Raw genomic sequence first — 13,134 nt, 5'->3', positions numbered from 1 at the left:
TTAAGACCTTCAACATCTGAAAGTAATTATTTTGGCAGATATCTTCAGTTCTAACTATGTTTAGTGTCCAAAAAAAAAAAAATTAATTCCCTGAGAAGTGATCAAAAGCTACTTAATCTAAGCATTCTGCTGAAAAACCTAAGGCCAAGACTGAGTAGACTTAAAAGCAAGGTAACTGCAGAAGAATGTAGTTCTGAACAGCAACTTAAAAAATAACAAGCCTTAGCCCTCACTGTTCTATCTAGTAAGTGTAGCAGTCATCCTTTGGACAGAAGACCTCAAACACCCCCAATAATTTACCTTTATCTTGACTTGCTAGAGTCAAAACAGCAACATTTATGAAGTCTTTGTAAATACAGTTCTTGGAATAATAAGCTTACATTTTATGTCACTCAACACCTAATTCAACATCAGATGTTAAAATCTTATTTCTGAACTTGACAAAAATTTGGGGCTTAAAAACAATAATTATATAGGAGCATAACAAAACGATGCATGCAATTTCATACCATCTCAATTGGGTGCAAATAGTAAAATATCCTTTTGACATGAACAGAGGTTTCTTGGAGCTGAGCCTAAATTCACCAGCAATGAACAATGTGCACTGATCTCAGGTGGGCCTCAAGCAGAGAATGCTACATGTATTTTTTACACTGAAATTATAAATTATAGGAATCTGTCAACTTTGTCTCATGTAGGTGCTCAGCACCAAACCATTCTGGAAATCCATGTTAAATTGAACAGAAAATTATCCATCTTGAACTATGGGGGGATGATGCTACATGCTTCTGTACTACAATAATATTTTTGAGTATTAGGAAGTACATGAGAAGCATCCAAAGCTTTTTGTTCCCTGGGTGTCTTATGACATCACTTAGTACCATAATACTTGTTTAGTTTGTAAACCTCAAGACTTCAAATGATTTAACTGCAAGAGGGAATATCAGTAACCTTTCTGCTCCACAATATCTACATGAGGCTAAAGAAAACTACCCAAATCATAACAGATTATTGATGTAACAAGTCTTTTCTGTAACTTCTGCTTGGTTTAGGAACCATTTCCCCCTGTAATCATAGGAAACTAGATGGTTTTCCAGACTACCTCTTGCTTATAGCCATCTCACTTTCCTTCAGCATTTGGTTAGGGTTTCTTTCCAACAGGACAACAAAGGTGATAATATCTATGTCCAGCAATAAAGCAGATATAACATCCCTTGTCACTTTATTTCAGTAAGTGGCTGACTCAAAGCACAGTTTTTAGTCAGCGACTGGCCAAGAGGCATTTTATCATTCTTCCTGTACATTAACTGCTTATGTGCACTGTTTGGAGCATGGCTGAAAAAGCTGTAGCTTGCTTATCCTGAAGCTTAGTCTAGAAAAAATAGGCATTCTGTTAATATTTCACTTTCTGGAGTGTTGTGTTGTGTCTGTATAACTTGGACTGTTCTGTCCCCCCCATCATGTAATGGTTCTGCCCTGGTTCTCCTTTCCCTCCTTTATGCTGCCAGTTATCCCAACTCCTCCCCAGTTGCCTTGGAGATTAATGCACCCTTTCTCAAATCCCTCCCTGGTGCCCTGTCCATCACCTGGCGCTCCCACCCTTCTCTCTAGAACTCTCTAGAAACTTCCAGCTAGAGCGTCGAGTGATTGGCTCAGGGGCCAGGGTCCCACCTCAAGTTATCCCCATTGGTGTTCTCCCTAAGTCAATCTTTCATATCCCCCTCCCCTCTGAAACCCTATTCGTCCAAGGACTGACTCCTCCCTTGTGTCCCTCCCTCCTTATAAGCTGTTGCAACTTTCCCCTCTTTCTCTTTGGCGGTCGGTTCTGGGATCCAGTAAGCCTGGGTTCACCACAGCTGGAGAGCGCTCTCTTATTTCTGCTGACTGTAGCCACAGGCCAAGCCACGTCCTACCACAAGGCAGCGCTGCTGTCATAGCACAGGGTTTGCCTCAGGTGCTGTCCCGAACCACGGAGATGGGGACAGTGCCCCCGTACTGCTAGCGGTGCTGGATAGCCAGCGGGATGTCCGAGAAGGACAATCTTTCTCCAGCTGCACCGCTTCACTTCTACACTCTTGCATAGGTTATGTGTAGCTCAGCAGCATGCTCAACACAAACTGCAAGCAAAGCTTCAACCACCACTGAAACACCCCAGAGAAAACACTTCTAAAGTAACTGCTCTTTCAGTTGTTCTATTTCTCTTTTTCAGAAGAATTACTTCCAAACTGCTGTGACTCGAGAGCTCTAGGATTTCCCTACTAGCAGGAGGGAAAAGCATTCTAACAAGAAAGGGGCGTCCCTACAGCGACAGGGCTGCACCTGCCAGCAGCACCCCACTTCCAGTCAGGGTGGTTGTTCCCACAGTGCAAGCCCAGGTTCCTACAGACACTGCCAAGTGATTGACACACAGGCTATTCACTCACTGGAAGCAAGCTTAGCTGCTGCAAACACGGGTTGGCTGCTCCCTCATTCTATTAATGGGACACTTTCAAAGTCATAAAAGATTTTTTTAAAAATCGTAATCTACAAAAAAACTTAGTTCAAATTACAAAAATCACTGATTTAATGTGAAACCAGACACAGAACATGAAACATTTGTCAGTACCTAGAACTAAGACAAGTTAATATCCAAAATATAAAATGGAATAGACAAACTGAGACAAGACTCCACAGGTAGGTGGAGTTCAGACTGAAGAACTGGAATAGTACAGACACCAAGCCTGTTTCTGCACAAGTTCAACATTAGAATGGAAGATTACTGGGTTCTGGCTAGAGGCGTGTTGAGTTTTCATAGGCTGTGGTTTTCCTTGACTCTGCCAGGAATTTATATTCATCAGCTAATGTCTAGTAGGTACCATGAAATATCTGTTTAAGTCATTTATTTACTCATGTCCAAGTGAGCTGCTTGTTCTTGCAAAAGGAAGCAGTTAAACACAAACTGCAGCACATCAAAGGAAAAACTACTTAAATAGTGGAGAAAAGCAAAGGTTATTAAAACAGAAAAATACTGAATGTTAATCAAGGTGTGTGTTACCAAATAAATCAATCTCTTCTTCATTTTTGTCCTGCGACATTTGAGTTTTACAGTAGTTCAGTCTAATAACCATCTCCAGGGCTAATCACAAGCCATTAGCACACTTTAATATTGCCTGAATGTAAGTAAAAATGCAGCATTACATCTGCATTGAAACTCCCCAAACTCCCCATTGCTGTGCTCACACGCTGGTAAAACACAGTTCTCTGCAATGCAAAGTTTCATAACACATTTCACAGTACATGGATTCGTGCACAATCCCATGGAAACCATCAAGGCCACAGGCACTGCAGAATCACTTCCTTATAGAAACACTTCCATAGGACAGCCTAGGACCTCATGGTGCAGGGCATTAGACGTTATTAGCACACTGACAGGAGGCAGAGATAGGGATGGGATGAGATTAGCATCCAAAATTCTGCTGGTTGCAAGAGGGATGGAGCATTTCCCCAGGACTACTTAGTATATTATTTCTTCTATTTCCCAAATCTCACCAAAAAAACCACTTGAAAACATTTAGTATTTCAGGCAGTTTTTGCAAAATTGCCAATATAATTCATCTTTATTATTCTTAATGAATTCAATATCTAGCCATCATTTCAAGAATGAAAGCTAAGGAATATACTCCTTCAGAGCACAACATATGGAAATTATATACAAGTGGTACAGACAGGCACAGTTTCAACATTTTCTGCTCGAAACACCAGAACTTTGCATTTATCCTTCAACACACAGTCGATAAAATGTTCTGTGTATTAGTGAATCACCAGTGTTCACATTCATGGTGCACAAGGAGTGTATTACAAGTATAAGGTTTTCTTCAGCATCAACTTCTAGCAGCTTCCTACAAAAAGATTTAAAGATGACAGCCAAAGGCAGCAGTAGCAACTTTATTTAACAGCCTATTCTTTAATCAGATTGTGCCAGACTGCTACCATTTTGAAGTTGAAGAAAAGCTGCAAGACAGTTACTCTTACCTATTTGACCTTCAAAAATTAGCAAAGGCAGACCTAGATGGGGATGAGGGAGTTCATCTGAGACTACTGATCTTTTCCAAAAAACATACCCTGCACAATGAAATTGGAATATGCTATTTAAGGGTGTGTCTTTAAAGCATGACTTCCATATGCATTCAACAGATGCTTCCAAGTAACCAGTAAAATCCCTACTGGAATGACTTCCATATCGTTTTAATAATTTATAACTTTTTGCACAACGATTTTTTCCACATTGAAACACTCAGCCTTCCTGGCAAACACTTGGTTATGTGCTAAGGGGCTGCAACAGAGACAGATCCTCCTAGTAACAGCTAGTGCAATCCAGAGAACCAAGCCTGCGTGGAGTCTCAGTTTTCCTGCTGACTTAAAAGTATAAAATTGAGGGGGAAAAAAAAGCCCAAACCATGAACATCAGTTATTGCTTCAGCTTTCCCATCTTTCGAACAGAGATTTGCCTTTGTATCATCATCTGAAGACTGCCACATGAAAATCACTTCCAGCAGAGTTCCATTTCTAATAACAGCTACTGTGACAAAGAGATTAAAAACAACCATTCTAAATTTTATCACTAAGAGTGCCAATGGAGAAGGCAGTATGGCTTTCAAATTGCTTCCAAGGAGTGATGACAGCTGCAGTAAATATCCTACGTCTCATCTAAAGTTTAAAAAGCTTTAAAACAGCTGGTTTTTTTCTTTGCATTTATAATAATGTAATAGGAAAAAACCCCAAGACCTAAGTGCTCAAAACTCAGCCCTACACTGAAGAAGCATTTTGTCAGACTCCATACTTTCCTCAGGTATGCACAAAAAAAACCCCAAATAATGATAAATGATTACACCTCCACATTCCTAAACACCAAAGAACTTGCTAAACAGGAAGGGGTATGAACACTGCTTCTTGCACAGATATGGGCTCCAAGGAACAGGAAGGATGTGCAGCAAACACACTGCAAAGCAGGATACAACATGTGAGCAGAACAAAGGCAAAGGCAAAGACCAACAAGACTTACATGCTCAAAGCAATATCCACACACTCTCTTTCCAGAAAAAACCCCAAATATTTACAAAAGAGAATTAGCTTGTTATTGTATGCATGAAGCAAAATTCAGGCATATCTTTAAACTCCAGTGAGTAAATAAGCCTGTCTATTAACTCTAAAATTTGATAAAGCCAAAAGAAATTAATAGAATGCTTATCTGAAATAAATATCCATACACAAGTCATTCAAAAATATTCCCAGACTTAGCTGAAGTAACTTTGTGTATGCACATTAAAAAAGACATTATCAAAGTTAAGCTCTATTGTCTTGGTTTTAGATTATTGAATAATCATACAAAATACTAACAAGAATATTTATTATATGAGTCTAAGTTTTTCCCATTTGGTACATTAACAATTGATTTACTTTCCATTAAGCTGATATGATTTTATTATGTGGTAACATAATTTAACTGTTAGACACTGTTGGTAAAACCAGTATCACATCTCTGCAATCTTAATACTGCTGGAAGATTAAAAATAATATGAAAGAAAAGTATGCTCAAAACTATACCATCACTGAGAAGGTATTTTGAGCTTGTGTGTAAATAAGGAAAAACAACATCCAAAAGGAACCATATCCAAAAAATATCTCTGGCAAAGAAAGATTAATGATAAAATACTACAGCAACAAAAAGTTGAAGATACACAATCCTTTTTCAAAGATTAGGGGACCAAAAAAAAAGTTTGCTCCTCTTCCTACAAGGCCTTTCATATAGTCTATAAGATTTATTTAAAAGGTGGAAGGAAAAGTCCTAAGACTGAATAGGGTCTGGGAGGTGTTCATTTCATACACACCACCAAGGGCCTTTCAGTATCTGTACCTGCTGGGTCTCTCCCTGGGGCCTGCAGTTCTGTGTACATTTCTCTCACCCACACCACACTGAATGTCAGCTGCAAAGCTCTCATCTTTTTACAGTAAACTGAAAACCAAAGGAGAACATTTAACAATGTTCAGTGTGCAAGCAGACATAATGCACTGATTGCATTCAGCAACAAAACCATCACTGGTCACCTCCCAACACACAGAGTCAAAGCTAACACCAACCAGCATAAAAGGTCATGATTATTACCTGCTGCATTTTAGATGTAACATTTCAATCACTAAAAGGTAGGAATTTATTTGAAAGATATCTGGTGGAAATACTCTTGTCCTCCAGTATCAACACAAACAGGAACCACAAGAGCATGATCTCCTGTTTTCACAGGAGCTATGAAATCACAATTACCACGCCAGAGACCAGTTTGATATGCACATAAGAAGGCCAAAAAACAGAATTTTAACTGCTAGTGACAGCAGTGTAGAGGGCAACACATTATTCCTCCCTGCATGCAGCAAAAGAAAGACCTGTTTTGAACTAAGATTTTCCCCTTGAAGTCTTGAAGTGTAACACTGCTCAACACATTTAAGCCACCTCCACATTCAGAGTAACTCCTTTTGTCAGCACACAAGTTTCATGGCATGAAGTGATACCAGATGTTCCAGATCTAAATGCCTCACTAGGGTACACTTACCATGACACTTAGGAGATGCTGAGTGCACCACTGCACTCTTACTTATCATTTAAAGTTTGTGCTCTGCTAGCACATATCCATTCCTATCCACTGACAAAACACACTGAAATTTGCATTCTCAGAACATCATGATATGGGTACTTCACCCACTGCAGTTCAAGAAATTTCACTAAGCCTGAAAATTGTTATATTCCAAGGAGGCTCTTGCCCTTTCAACTTACCAGCGCACATTACTGCTTTCTCTTCTGAATTTAAGCACAGATTATATGTCAGAGGTTCCCTTCTGGGTTAGATTCATGCAACTCATTGTTAATACATGAAGATTAATAGAATATAAAACAAAGCTCTTCTGTCTTCTCCATGGTTCAAGGTATCCATGAATACATCAAGCCAGTATTCAATCCACATACCAACTCTCAGAGCCAGCATAATGTCATCTAACTCTTTAGGGAAACAGGTCAAGGAAATGTCAACAAGATTAAACTTCAAATTAAAATTCCATTTTAACTCCTTTGGAAGAAACACAAAATACAATACAGCCTGGAGGATGTTATAGCCTAAAATACTCCCCTACAGCTCTGCAATGTCAGAAACATTACAAATGACAGCATGCAGAACCCACCACTGTGCATTCTTGCAAAGTCTTCAGAAAGGGTAAAGAAGGAAAAATCAAGAAACACAAGAAATGCTAGGGAAAGCACAATAGTCACAATTCAAGAAATGTCAGAGTTTTCAGCCAGTTCAATACAGGCTTCACCAGTACGACAAAATTACAAAATTTACTATGGAAATGGATTCTTTTCTTTCCATAGTGTCAAAAGTTGTCATTTTAAAAAGTCCTTACACAAACATTTACAAGTCTTAAAAATTGATTTTCAGTAATCATGGTAACCTTATTTCATTTACTGTGGTCAAACATATCATCCTGAAGGGCTCCTCCCTACAAAAACCTGAGGATACAGTCCAATGTATCCAACTCCTTTATGGCAAAAATGGATGGCAATTAAAAAAAAAGGCACAAGTGTGACGGTGTTCACAGGGGTCCAAGGATGAGGGAAGAGACGAGAATCTGACTCCATGTTTCAGAAGGCTTGATTTATTTATGATATATATTATACTAAAACTATACTAAAAGAATAGAAGAAAGGATTTCATCAGAAGGCTAGCTAAGAATAGAAAAGAAAGAATGATAACAAAAGCTTGTGTCTCAGACAGTCCAAGCCAGCTGACTGTGATTGGCCATTAATTAGAAACAACCACGAGACCAATCACAGATCCACCTGTTGCATTCCACAGCAACAGATAACCATTGTTTACATTTTGTTCCTGACGCCTCTCAGCTTCTCAGAAGAAAAAATTCTAGGGAAAGAATTTTTCATAAAATGTGTTTGTGACACACAAGCAACTTAAATATCACAATTATGAACAGAGCAGCTACTGAAAAAGAATTCAAAAATTATGTGAGAGGTTTTTTAAACATGTAGACTCATATATTCTTATCTGTGTTATTGTAAATAAGTAAATAAATCCTCTATATATACTTACCATAGATAAGAATACAAAGCACTAGGCACACCACAGCATCACCAAATCAGGGATGATGCAATGAAGCTTGAAGTAACAATCTTTGATTACATCACTCATATCTGACACAAGAGAATGTGGCACTATAGCCCCACTGATGATGGTGATGCACACATGCAGACAAGGCCTACAACTTCTAACTATCCTCTTGACATATTTTTGTTTTGGCCAATGTATGTTTGTATTTATCCAAACAAACTTACAAAGATATCTTAAGGTGGAGTGGCAATTTGTTATTAGTATTAAGGGTTTTGTGCATCAGCAGTTAGGAAGATATAAGAATAGAAACCTACAGGCCTTTTGAAAAGCCTACGTAACTTTTGCTACTTCCTGCAATATGTAAAAATTGTGTGCAAGGGACATATGTGTAAAAAGAAATCATATGCAGTGGTTGAGTAAACAAGGAACCATCATTCCCATTAGTGAAATGATAAAAGCAATGCACATATTAATGCTTTAGCATAAGCTAAGGATCTAGTTATATTATTTTGCAAGAGCCATGTATAGGCAAATCTTTTTCAGTCAGCTAACACTGTTCTTCAGAACCATTTCTGGGTGTGTAATTTTTTGAATGTGTAAATAAATGCAAGGGTAAGATTTAAAAGGAAAAATTAATTTTGGTTCTTAAGAATTTAATTAGATTAATTTAGGTAATTTAACCTTCTTTCCTAGAATAACCTCATACAGAAGATTTGCAGAGAATGAAACACCTTCCCAGTAAAAACACAGTCCCTTGGAACTACTCTGAAGGCAAATGTGATTAATAACACTTATCTGGCCTAGCAGCACACTTGCTTGCTAAGAGTTCCCCACCTCCCATCCCACAACTGCTATTTTCCAGAAGAAAATTTCCATATATCCATCACCCACATATTAGTGGTTGGCACAACCCACAATCCATCACATGGAGTACTTGGTTTTGGATATTAGTTCAATTTCTGAATGACACAGACTTTGATGCTCATCATGTAGAAATGCTACTTACTTACCCTACCAGATCTTACTATGCCTTTGAATGACACACCAGTTCACTTCTGCCTTCACAGTTCTCTATGTTGCCTGCTATCACTACTAAAATCATCAGAAATGCATAAATATGCCAAGGAAGTCCTCCATAGGTGCAACTGTAGACAGTGTAGTAGGGTTAGAAGTTTCACTAGGTAAGCATTTTAGAGAAGTCTCCAAGACTTGATGGAAATCTAGAATCTTCTGTTAACCTAAATATCATTCAAAGGAATAATTATTTCTTATGTCCTAAAATACATCAGCTTAAAGATGAAATTTCTTACTGAAAGAAGTTACTAAGTTACTATAATATCAGTGAACCAAATCTGATTAATTTTATCAGCTGAATTACCAAATATTTGGTTCCTATTGGAGAATTTCCAGAATAGAACAAACCAGAGTCCGTCAACACCTCTTGGGAAAAAAAAAAAAAAAAAAGTGTAAGCAAATTATGGTAAGCAAATTCTGTATAATTATTTCTGACAGCTTGCAATAATTATAGAATCAGAGAACTGTTTAGGCTGGAAAAGATCTCTTAAGATCATCAAGTCTCACCATCAACCATGAAACCACATATTTAAGTGCCACATCTACATGTATTTTCAAACACTTTTGAGGAATGATGATTCCACCACTCTGGGCTGCCTGTTACAATATTTAACCACCCTTGCAGTAAAGAAATTTTTCCTAATATCCAATTTAAACCTCTCCTGTACCAACCTGAGGCCATTTCCTCTTGTTCTATCACTGGTTACCTTGGAGAAGAGACCAACCCCACCTGGCTCCAGCCTCCTTTAAGGGAGCTGTAGGGAGTGACAAGGTCTCCCCTGGGCCTCCTTTTCTCCAGGCTGAACAGCCCCAGCTCCCTAAGGTGCTCCTCGTCTGAGTTGTGCTCCAGGCCCTCAATGACTTCCTTGTAGCAGAGAGCCCAAAACTGAACATGGGATTTGAGGTGCAGCCTCACCAGTGCTGTGTCCAGGGGCACAATCATTCCCCTGCTCCTGCTGCCACACTGCTCCTGCCCCAGGCCAGGATGCCATTGGTCCTTCTGGACACCTGGGCACACAGTGGTCACGTCTGGTTGCTGTCAACCAGCACTCCCAGGCTCTTTTCCACCAGTCACTCTTTCCCAAGCCTGTGCACTGCTGTAAACAAAAGCTCTCTCTGGGCTCCTTGACTGGAGAAAACATGATGGAATATCCATTTAAATTTCTACAACAGGAAGCAAAGACAACAGGATATCACACATGGCACTTAATCTGATCTTTTTGTCAGGATGGTCAAAAACAAATACATGAATTCTTACATCTCACCTGAAGGAAAAAGCACATTTTATAATGTGCTTCTGGAGGCTAATTTTTTACCCTCCATTTTCTAATTTCTTAGAAAAACCAGACCACCTATACTGGAATCCACTTTCAATCTAAGTTTATTTATTAAGAAATTGAAGATTAAAACCAGATTCTTAAAAGAGGCCCAAGAAGCAGACATTGCTGCACCATTACACAGTAAGATAACATCCTGACATTTAGAACGTCTTCTTTTCATTACAAATACTAGGGTTTTTTTTTTTACTTTATTACTCCTCTGAAACACCAAGCTTTCTAAACATACTTTCACATTCTCACATACAGAGACTACTCATGCATCTTCTATTTAGCACTCACAGACTCCAAAGCAGCCCACCTAAACATGCCTCTGCTTTCAAAGCAGCCCCACTTGAAGGGTTAATTGTGACACTGCCAGGAGATGGGTGACCACTGAAGAGAAAGAGATCACCAACTCCCCTGATGCCCACCTGAATTTAGAACTCTTGGTGTGTAATCACCCTGGCCATCACCAAGATGACCGATGAAGTGCTGTTACTTTGTGAGAGCAGACAAGACATTTAAACCAGTGAGGTATCAGGAACACTTCAGAGGCATTTCAGTAAGACATTATAACAGAATTCACATTGTTTGCATAGCAAGCAAATTTATGCCAACATTTCTCTCCGTCACAGATGTCGCAGAAGTTTGTGAACCAGTGCCAATGTCCTGAGAACACTTTCTTTGTCTAGGAGACATCTTCAGGAGGTGGAAAGTTGAAAGCTTTCATAGTTTTCAATAAATCACCTCCCTCTGTACTGACTCCATGTGAGAGGCACTCTGTGCTGTACCAGAAGAAAATACAGGGAGAAGGAAAAAAACCCATGAAACAAAACAAAATCATAAGCATTTGCTGAACTGTCAGAAGCAGAGCATCAGGTCACAGCTGATCTGAATCGACAGCAGCTCACAAAGCAGATTACATGCTTGCTAGAGAACAACCATGAGCAAAAGAAATCAAATTTACCAGTTGTTGTCAAAGTGTATAGCATCAGCCTGCAGCAGGAGCAGCCTGCTATCCACTGCTGGCTTTTTTGGAACATTTCACAACTGGTCAGTTTTCACCACTCCTTGAAAATGCACCAAAGCCACAGGCACACAGATAGCTAGACAAAACAGGGCAGAAAAAATGTGATTCAGATTTCCTCTTTCACAAGACCTACCACACACAAATAAATTATTCTTCATCTTCCCAAATATTTACTACACTGTATACCTCCAGGATAAGAGCTGAGATCTACCACTAGAAGTGCCAAGCAGGCATCAAAGCTTATCTCAAAACTATGATCTTCTTTCTCATAACCAGGGTGCCAACTCTCTCCTTCACACTCCAGCTGTACAGTGTTCTATTGACACTTGGCAAAGATGATGAAGCAAAAAAACAATGTTCCTATACTTAAGAAGTAACTTCTTCTCCTTCTGTCACTTAACAGTATTCCCAACTCTCTAAGGCCTAAACCAACACAAAAAGAACCAGCAGCAAAGCCAAGAACCAACTTTAGCAGATGCTCTTCCACTTTTGGCCTGCACGGATTGTTTGTATTAGGAAGGCTCTGTTCTCTGCTAAACCACTTCACCCCTTTAGTTTAATTTATTTCTCACTAAGCAAAGGCAGGAGGTCCTGGCAGCTCTGACAGATAAGGCAAAAGGCACAAAAGGTGAGGGAAAACCCACCGTGCTTCTCAGCTTACACCTGCGGCATTTTCCGGGTATCTGGTACGAGTGTGAGGTATGAAAGCTGCACATAGCAACTCCGGACACAGGGGCGGCAGAACTGAACGGGGGAATGGGACATTTATAGACAAATCACTCCGCTCTGGCCCGTTTGTTGACACACCAGGGACAAGCATCGGGAAGCCGGGCAGGGGTAAGAAGCCGTTCCTGCCCCTCGAGAAGCGCCGCTCCCCGCAGGACACGAGGCTCCGCCGCGGCACCGCCCCACGCACAGGCCCCGCCGGCGGCTCCACGCGGCCACCCCGACCGCCCCCCGCCCGCAGAGGTCCCGGGCCCTCTACTCACCAGCCCGTCGATCTGCACTTGCTTGACGGCCGAGTCTCCCGCGGCAGCGGCTTTGCCTTTGCCCTTGGAGGCGCCGAAGCCGCCACCGGCGGCACCCGAGCCTTCCTTGCGCGACGCCATGGCTGCCCCGCACGGCCGGAAAAGGAAACGCGCCACACCGGAAGCGGTGGCGCGGCCGGGGCGCTGCGCGGCCAAACGGCCCCGGGCGGGAACGGGGAGCGGCGAGCGCGGGGTCCGGCATGGCGGCGGTGCCGGCTCCGGGCTGCGGGCCCGGCTCGGCTCGGCCCGGCCCCGGTGTGCCCGCAGAGACTGGGCCTGAGACCTTGTGCCAGCTCATCCGGCATGCGACAGCCGAGACAGCCTTCCCTGCCGGTTTTCCTCTCCACAGAATCATTTACCTTGGAAAAAGCCGCCAGGATCATCGAGTCCACCCTATGAGCAAACACCAGCTTGTCCCCTACACCATGGCACTGAGTGCCACATCCAGGCGTCTTTGGGCACTTCCATCGATGCCGACTCCACTCCCTGGGCAGCCCATTCCAGTGGTTAATCGCCCTTTCTGGGAAGAAATTCTT

General features: G+C 41.1%; 1 protein-coding gene and 1 long non-coding RNA gene across 2 annotated transcripts in view; both read right to left on the bottom strand.

Moving 5' to 3' along the window:
* EIF3H (eukaryotic translation initiation factor 3 subunit H) overlaps positions 1–12,717 on the bottom strand; it is an 87,416-nt gene extending 74,699 nt beyond the window's left edge. Inside the window, exon 1 of the mRNA XM_071421696.1 lies at positions 12,560–12,717. Within this exon, the coding sequence (XP_071277797.1) occupies positions 12,560–12,679 (120 nt within the window). The 5' untranslated portion in view covers positions 12,680–12,717. The remainder of the gene's footprint in view (positions 1–12,559) is intronic.
* On the bottom strand, positions 10,585–12,520 carry LOC139587410 (uncharacterized). The gene is made up of 3 exons (XR_011678388.1): positions 12,215–12,520; positions 11,508–11,646; positions 10,585–11,325 (listed from the first exon to the last, which is right to left on the bottom strand). It is a non-coding gene; the product is annotated as an uncharacterized lncRNA (long non-coding RNA).
* Positions 12,718–13,134: the final 417 nt, after the last annotated feature.

The sequence above is a fragment of the Agelaius tricolor genome, unplaced genomic scaffold (assembly GCF_023055355.1).
Source record: "Agelaius tricolor isolate 1412-34295 unplaced genomic scaffold, bAgeTri1.0.p SCAF_2, whole genome shotgun sequence".
NCBI lineage: Eukaryota > Metazoa > Chordata > Aves > Passeriformes > Icteridae > Agelaius > Agelaius tricolor.
Note: the sequence above shows the minus strand (reverse complement) of the source record. Positions and strands in the feature narration are given on the sequence as shown.